The 9,132-nt window shown below is 39.1% G+C and overlaps 1 protein-coding gene across 1 annotated transcript; it reads right to left on the bottom strand.

Moving 5' to 3' along the window:
• Positions 1–786: 786 nt before the first annotated feature.
• LOC133441177 (glutathione S-transferase 3, mitochondrial-like) lies at positions 787–1,390 on the bottom strand. The gene has a single exon (XM_061718577.1). The coding sequence runs from the start codon at positions 1,381–1,383 to the stop codon at positions 904–906; it is 480 nt and encodes a 159-aa protein (XP_061574561.1). The 5' UTR covers positions 1,384–1,390; the 3' UTR covers positions 787–903.
• Between the last annotated feature and the right edge of the window lie 7,742 nt (positions 1,391–9,132).

Here is a 9,132-nt window from a genome sequence, read left to right on the forward strand (position 1 = left end):
GCTATGTGAAGTATTGGGGGAAATTATGGGAGAATGAATTTGCATAGTCTCTGCAAAACAGAACCTGAAGGAAGAAAAACATATCTGCATTATCTCAAACTCAGAACTTCATATATTTCCGTTTCTGAGCCGCGTTCATTCATTTACCGTAAAGACTGAAATAGGAGCACATGAACATTTAGGAGCGGCTGATTTGACAGCAGCTGGTTGAGCTGGGGAGTTTCCCATTTAGTTCGTTTGCTTCATCACCACGGCTTTTAACTGGAAACAAAGGGATCTTGTAGGAGTCATACTCATGTGTTCATTCATTCAACTTTCCAGGGTTACGTACCGACTCTGTGGAGTCTGATTTCAGGTTTCCAGGCGAGGTCCAACAGTCTGCGCTGACGGTCGAGCTCTTCTTCATACTCCAAGATGCTTTTTTCAAACACTGACAATATTTCTACAGCAGCTGCTGTTAGTCGCTGACCGATAAACTCTCTCAGATGATTCACCTTAGACATTGTTGAAGAGGAAAAAGAAAGGAAACAACAGAACCGTCCTCCTCAAAGGAATCACTGCTCACGTGTTCCGTTCGCTCCAAACTTTCGCTCTTCCGCCAGGTGTTACAATCTGGATTTCCGCATAGACATGTCTCCTCCTCCTTCCATGGAGCTCATGGATGTATTATATAACTGGATACCGGATCGAAAATGGCCGCCCATTCATTTTTTTTTTTTTTTTTTTTTTTTTAGTCTAAAAACCTTCTCCTTTATTAACATGACCTAGATGACACAGACACTTAGGCTCTGTTGATTCTTTTTATATGAGTGGTCCATAACGGCATTTAATAAACTATATTGAGACTGTAGTATTATTTCTAAAAATGCTACAGGAAAATTTGCAAACAAGTTGACAACCATCTTAAAAGACTCCGAGCAGCTGCAAAGCTACAGAAATGGATAGAAAGATGACTCCAAAATATCCAATGTAGCCATAAACCCCCTTCATCCTCTTCGCTGGATCTCCTGTGTAGTAGCCCCAGGCGTAGGAAAACTTGCTGGTCACCCAAATACACCCCAGCACAGATGCAGATAACGGATAAACAAGGGCTGCAATGGTTTGGAAGACGAGCCACTGAGGGTAAACCTCCAGGGTATTCTGATGGGCTCTCTGGATACAGTTGAAGACCTGTTCCTTGTCACTGTACATCGTAGGATACTTCACGTCGTACTTCTTCCTGGCAGCCCCAACCTTGATGCCCAAATAACTGAGCATAATCCAGCTGTAGAAGTAAGTAAATATGACATATCCGAAGTCGGACGGTAGGACGGTGAGGATATTCATCTTGGACCAGAATGAAAGTGCCTGATGAGCCGCACTGAGCTGCAGGTCTGTGCGCATGCGCAGCCCTCACTCGACCCTTTTTTTTTTTTTTTTTTTTTTTTTTTTTTTTTATTGAAAATATATTCATATACAAACAACAAGGCATAACATTTTTTTTCAACATGTATCAGGGAAAAGGTGCATAAAGAGAGAACAGAAGGAAAAGAAATAAAATAAAAAAGGAAAATAACTTAAGGGGCTAGGGCTTATCCAATAAATTATATTCTTCAATTGTGTTCAAAAGTTGTACTGCATTTCTTTTTGTCATGAGTTTAAGGGCTTTAAAAAAATGGAGGAATTCGTTGTGGAATATACAAAAACGAGGTTTCACCTTCATATACTTAGATTTGTGGATGTGGAATTTACCCAGAATTATAATATTATTGATAAGGAAATCATCGATGTTATTGTTCATTGAAAGTCCAAAAATAATAGCTTCACGTGAAAAGTCTTGCAGGTCAAAAACCTTTGGGTGAAGCCAGTCATGTATATCCTGCCAAAGGGTTTTAGAATACATACAATGAAAAAATAAATGATCAGTAGTTTCACATCCATCACAGAACATACAGTTATTAGTATCAATACCAAATCGTTGTCGCAACAGATCACTGGATGGATATACACCATTTAAGGTTTTAAAATGGAGTTCTTTTGCTTTGGGAGTGATTGGAAATTTTAAATATTTTGTTCGTAACATGGTGATGATATGTTTGGGGTAAAATTGTAAGATTGAGTTTCTATAGGATACCAAAGGGTATGAAATGAAATGATTTGTTTGGAATTTTACCGTCGTTAAAGTCACAGCCACCAACCAAAAGTTGTGGAAAAAGAGGGCTAATAGGAGCAGGGTTAGTTACAATACCCTTTATTAAAATCAAAATAGATTTGGGGATGGCCTTGGTAATAGATTTAAATGTCGTACGGTTGCAGTCTAGGTCATATTTAAGGCAAAAGTTCTCATATGATAACAAATCACCACCACTGTCAACTAAGTGAAGGACAGACCAAATATCCTTTTCCATCCAGTTCTTGTTGTACAACGACTTGTTTCTGACTGTGATATAGCGATTGTTCCATATTAGACTATTGTGGGGGGTAAAGTTATGATTATACAATAGTTTCCAATACAAAAGTACCTGCTGGTGAAAACTGGATAATCTGATTGGAAGTTTTTGAATGGCGAAGTCGCATCTTAGTAACAGTTCAATGCCTCCCAGTTTATTAAAAATTACTCTGGGGATATGAAACCAAAAGCTCTTATTGTTTAGAAAAGATTTCAACCAGTTCATTTTTAGAGTGCCATTAATAAAATCAAAATCAATAGCTTGCAGGCCTCCATCTTTGAATTCTTTGGTTAGTTCGGTTTTCCTGATGTAATGAATTTTCTTTTTCCAGATATAGTTAAAGTTAACCTGGTTAATCTTTTTAATTACACTATTGGGAATAGATAGTGAGTAAGCCGGGTAAATACATCTGGAGAGGCTTTCCATTTTTGTCAAGAAGATACGACCCAGTAAACTTATGTCTCTTAATAACCAGGAGTTGAGCTTGGTTTGGCATTCATTAATTACCCTCCAGACATTTTTATTTTCACTTTCTGCTGAATCTTTAGAGATAAAAATGCCAAGATATTTGACAGCGGATTTTATAGGGATGTTGTATGCCTCTGATAAGTGACTATGGTGGATTGGCATTAGCTCACATTTGTTTAAATTTAATTTCAGCCCTGAGGCTTTGGAGAAAATATCAATAATATGCAAAATTTTAGGGGTTTCAGATAATTGTTTCATGAAGATGGTAGTGTCATCTGCTAACTGGCTAATGATTACAGGTATTCCAAGAACCTCTAAAGGTGCAATATTGGAATTTTTGATGAGGATAGAGAGCATTTCTGTAGCTATTATGAAGAAAAATGGAGAAATGGGACAACCTTGTTTTACTCCTCGTTTAATTGTGAATCGAGGTGATGTTCCTTCTGGTAAGGATATACAGCTATTTGAATTTTCGTAAAGGGATTCAAAGATGTTTCTGAATTTATCACCAAAACCAATTAATTTTAAACACTGAAAAATGAATGGATGCTCAATAGAATCAAACGCTTTATAGAAATCAAGAAACAAAATAAAACCATCATCTTCTATTAAATTATTATAATCTAGAAGATCAAGGATTAAGCGAATATTGTTGTGAATGGATCTACCTTTCACGAAGCCAGATTGGGAGTCACTTATGATTTTATGCAAGTGCTTTTTTAATCTGTTGGCATAGATAAGGGTAACAATTTTGTAGTCGTTGTTTAATAAGGTGATCGGTCTAAGATTTTCTAATATTCTTGGGTTTTTGCCCGGTTTTGGAATCAGAGTTATTATTCCTTGTTTCATACTAGAGGGAAATGTGATATTGTCTGTTGCTTCTTTTAACATAAGAGAGAATGGCTCTTTCAATAAATCCCAGAAATGTTTATAAAAATTTGCAGTAAGACCATCACTCCCTGGGGATTTGTTCAAAGATAAACTGTTTACTGCGCTGTCAAGTTCAATAGAGGAGATATCGGAATCACATAAATCTGCAAACTCTTTCTCTATAGTAGGAGTGAGACCTTTAATATGGTTAAAAAGGTTGTCAGCATCATCTCTAGAGAAAGACGAGGAGTATAACTTAGTATAGAAGGAAACAATTTCTTTTGCAATTATAGCTGGATCTGTGACAGTTTGATCATTAATCAACAGTGTTTTGATTGAATTTCTTTCCTGTCGTCCTTTTTCTAATCGACAAAAATATGCTGTGCTTTTTTCTCCTTCCTCTATCCATTTTGCTCTTGATCTAATATATGCACCTTCAGCTCTTCTGATATAGATTTCATCGAGCTTAGTTTGCAGAATTTGTAATTTCTGTTTATCTTCATCAGTCTGGGAAGTTTTGTTACTGTAGGAGTTTATTTCTTTAATGATATTAATTTCTGATAATTTGTTACTTCTGTTAAGTGATTTTCCAAAACGAATAGCAAATTCACGAATTTTGAATTTTAAGAATTCCCATTTAGAAACATAAGATATTATTGACTCATCATACATTACATCTGAGATTAAGGTTTTGATACCATCATGAAAGGACTGACATTTTAATAAACTTGCATTGAATTTCCAGTATCCTTTATTCCTCCGATTGATACCAGGGGGTCCCAAATTTAGCTTGATGGTAGAGTGATCTGTGAGAGGAGCAGCAGAAATAGAGCAATCAGATACGGAGGCCAACAACAAGTCCGAAATTAACCAAAAATCAATTCTTGATTTTGCTAAATTATTTGGTTTGAACCATGAATACTGTTTGGAATCGGGATGTTTAAGGCGCCAAACATCCAGTAGGTTATGGGAGCTGCAGAAATCAGAGAGGACAAGGTTAGCAGAAATGTTTTGAGATTTGGGAGGATGTCTATCAAGGCATTCATCATTAACCATATTGAAGTCACCACCGATAATTACATTGGCTGTTGGGAAGAGCTGTTTAAGGTTTGTAATGGCAATGGAAATATCGGAAATCAATTGTTTGTTCTGATTAAGGTTATTAAAACCATATATATTAACCAGGATAATGTGTTGATCATCTAAATTCAGGACACCAATTAACCAATGACCGCTATTGCTATTTCTAGATGTCACCAATTTAGCAGGAGAGTTACAGAATAAGATGGCTATCCCTGCTGATTTTTTGGAGCCATGATCAAAGATAATCTTGTCGCCCCATTGATTTCTCCAAAATGTTTCATCTTCTAACGTAGAGTGTGTTTCTTGTAACAAAATAAAATTAGCCTTTTCGCCCTTACAAAATAAAAAAATAGATTTTCTTTTAGTGTTATCTCTTAAGCCCCTAGCATTGAGAGAAATACATGAAAACTGAACATTCATTTTGAACAAAGACTAGCAAACGCTAGTAAAAATGTAAATTTAACTTAAAGAGAGGTGAAAAAAACCCCACAACAGGCAGCGTCCCTTCAAATTCAACAGTCATAACTTGACTATCCAGCTTGTAAACACATTAAAAGTGCCTTTTAACATAAATATCACATGGATTATCACTGAAAACCTTATGAGATGAGTAGTTTTAAGTAATTTTTTGTCCGTCGATATAACCTGCACCACCTCTGTAGTACGCTCGTTTTCCAGCTGCTCTTGCTTGCTGAATCCTTGGCCACAGTGCTGCTCTCGATTCTCTGTCAGCCTTGCAGAGGTCCTCCATGAAGCCGACCCCTAGCTCCCTGCAGACTGCCGAGTCCTTGCTCATCCTCCACAGCGCGTCACGATGCATCCTCTGGGTAAACTGGACGATAACATGCCTTGTTTTGTTTTCCTCACGTCTGCCGAGTCGGTGGACTGAGTCCACAATATGATTAATGTCTGGGGACCATGACGGGGAGATTTTCAACAGAACATTAGCGACCAGTTCACGTGTATTTTCTCCATCCTTTTCTTTTATTCCTCGGATCCGAAGATTCCAGCGGCGCTTGTATCGTTCAATCTCCAGGACTCGCTCCATTAGCTCAGCGTTGTCTTTCTGTAGCGCCGACACTACTCGACCGGTGCTTTGAAGCTGAGTTTTACAGTCTTTGATCTCTGCCGCATTAAACTCGACTGCTGTGGCTATGCTAGATAGCATTACGGAGTTTTGTTGCATCTGGGACCCGAGTGTATCCACTTTTTCAGTTAGCTGTTTTATAGCTTCCAAGACAACATTCAAAGCTTCATTACCGTTTTCTGCCCCTGTATCCGCTTTTTTAGTTGCTGGTGGGTTCTTGAGTGGCGAGAAGGGGTCTTTTCTTTTGGCGTTCACTGTGGAAGTTTCCATCTTAGCAGCGTAGTCATGTCCGGCGTCGGCAGGCGTGCTGGCGCGGGTTGAAGTAGTATTATTCTTTTTTGTTGACATTATGGTGCAGAATTCTTGGAATATCGTTGTTTACTTAATATCCAATATATGCTCAGTTAAAAGGGGGAATAAAAGCAGAGCTGGATAGTAAAGTTCGTGTACAAATGGGACAGGGAGACAGAGCTTAAAACGTTGACTGCACCCGTTCCGCCATCTTGCCCCCGCCCATTCATTTCAATGGAGTTTGCTCACCCAGCGCATCCGCCGAAAAGATTTCTGACTTCCTGGTTTACTTCCTGGTACACGGGCCCATAGAGCAGTGATTCTTAACCATAGGGCCGCGGCCCAACGTTGGGCCGCGAGCGCCCTCTAGTGGGCCGCAAAAAAAATTCAGTTTTGTAAGTGTGGGCCGCGAGGGCCGCGGGACTGCATAGCAACTCCCGACCAAATGAGGAGAAGAAGACACTCAGCTAGCTGTACGTGTAATAGTAAGAGAAATGGTGTGTATTTACAGAAAAAATCATTTATTTTGCACAGAGTAGGTTTAGATCCACCAGGATCAGGGATTCTACGGCGTAGGCTCTGCGTCGATTTACACGGAACCATAATTCAGGTTTAAGGCGGACGTAATTGAAGCCACCATGAGAAGGGGGAAGGAGGGCGTGATTTGCCAGTGATTGCCCGGCGGCGGCTCTGGGCGGGACACCTGGGGCGGACGGCGAGACCTGGGGCTCGCAGCCGAGAAGGAGACGAGACTCCCGGGGGAGCTCCCCCGCAGAGGCGGGCCGGAGAGTGGGAGGAACCTCCCGACTGAGTGGGAGCCGACGCGTCCCGGCGGCCGCGGAGCGGCAGAGGGCTCCGTCGTTACTGCTGAAGGATTGTAGATGCGTGGGCTGAAGTGTCTGCTGGACTGGACTGTTGTTGCAAAAGCATCGGAAAGTGACTGGGCTGCAGCGCGTCGCAGCCCGTCGCAGCTGATCAGGCTCGGATGGAAGCCCGACACGCTGAGTCCTGACAACTGATTAATTTAATATCTTAAATAAAATAAATCTTAAAACACCCATGTTTGAGTCCAGATACAGCTGTGAGGCAGCTTTCTCCACAATGAACATGATTAAAACTAAATATCGTTCCAGGTTCACCAGCACCTTCACATGTGTATGAGAACCTGACACCATCCAGCCCAGATTTAAAGTCCTGGCAGGAGAAATTAGAGCTCAGTTCTCTCACTGAACAACAGAAAGTGGGGGCATACGATTAAAGAAAGACAAACTGCAAAACTGTTCAATTGCTAAGATGTGTTTATATTGATTTATTATAAAAATGTGTTGAGACAATTAACAAAGAAAAGGGGAAAATCAAACTGCTGGTAGAGAAATAAAATAAGATAGCATTTGAAAAATAAAATAAAATCAATTTTATTTTTAAGAGAAAAAAATGTGTTATTCAAATTACACATGTTAAGTGGCAAATATTTTTGAAATGTACTTTTTTTAATGTAACAGTCAGATGCAGATGTTGATACAACTAGTATGAGGCTACTTGAATATATACACACACATAATAAATATATATATATATATATATATATATATATATATATATATATATATATATATATATATATATATATATATATATATATATATATATATATATATATATAATGATGTTCTGGACCTTCGCTTGAGTAAATCTTCTCTAAATGGACCTCTCAAAGTTTTAGTTGAATACCCCTGCTATACAATTTTAATATTTAATGGGCCCCGGGCCACTCTGTACTGAAAAAATTGGGCCCCACGGTCTGAAAGGTTAAGAACCCCTGCCATAGAGCATGCGCAGTTGAGTCACCTCCCATGATGCTCTGGGGCCTCCCATCATGCCCCGGGGCAATGTGAACGAGCGCTGCGCGCTCTGGACAAGCGCTGCGCGCTCATGAGTCCTTCAGACCGGTAATGATAGATGTACACAATGAAATTAGGGATTTATAGGGCAAATCAACCGATGCTGTTCTCAAACTCATGGTTATAGACTATACATGGTTCATTTGTGTGTTTTTTTTAATTAAAGATAAAACGAGTCATTTTTATTTAAGATGAGACACCCCAGGTTAATAGGCTAAAATAGGGTAAAAATGTAAATAGCAGGTATCACCATGAAACTTCCCAAGTGTATTACTTACATTAAGACAAATATTTTTTGTATTACAAGTTTTGTCAAGTATTATGTTTAAATATGTCAAATATTATGTTTAAATGTGGTTAATTTGTGGAGTTTAATTTTTTTGAGTAAGGATAAAACGAGTCATCTTTATAAAAACAAACAAACAAAAAAACACATGGGATTCCCCACAATAACACAAGCTGTCATATGCTATTTATCTATATACCTTTGGGTAAATCTTTTTGTCTATTAATGATCGTGCAGTCCGAATGTTAGGCGTAATTAACTTTGCATTTTCTCTGATTCTTTTACAGCTTCTGGGCTCACATTAAGTGTTATTCCTGCCTGATATCTTATTTTCACAAACCATACACCGTTGGCTACAACGGAAATGTTTAAGTACAAGAATGACAAACCATTATTATTCTTGCTATTAAACATTTCCGTCTGTGATCCCCCTGGTCAGGGCGTTTAGACCGAGTGTGACCTGAGCGTCCCACCTGAGCTCTGTGCCATAGCGCGCAGCTCCAGCTCAATGAATGACAGAGGGTCTCCTGCTCAGCTGCTGCTCAACACTGATCAGAGCAGCTCCCCCTCGTTTACTGAGGTTTTATTATAAACCCAATGTCTTTTGTCATGGAAAAAAAAATTAAGAGACCACAAAAACACACCTTTGAGCCGTGTTTTCCACTTTTCTGAGTGATTATTCCGCCGAACGGTTTAGATTCAGCCATGCTCGTTCCC

The sequence above is a fragment of the Cololabis saira genome, chromosome 3, assembly GCF_033807715.1.
Source record: "Cololabis saira isolate AMF1-May2022 chromosome 3, fColSai1.1, whole genome shotgun sequence".
Classification (NCBI taxonomy): Eukaryota; Metazoa; Chordata; class Actinopteri; order Beloniformes; family Belonidae; genus Cololabis; species Cololabis saira.

What these genes read in the sequence shown, in the direction of transcription:
- LOC133441177 (XM_061718577.1), bottom strand. Translation starts at nt 1,383, where the DNA reads ATGCGCACAGACCTGCAGCTCAGTGCGGCTCATCAGGCACTTTCATTC.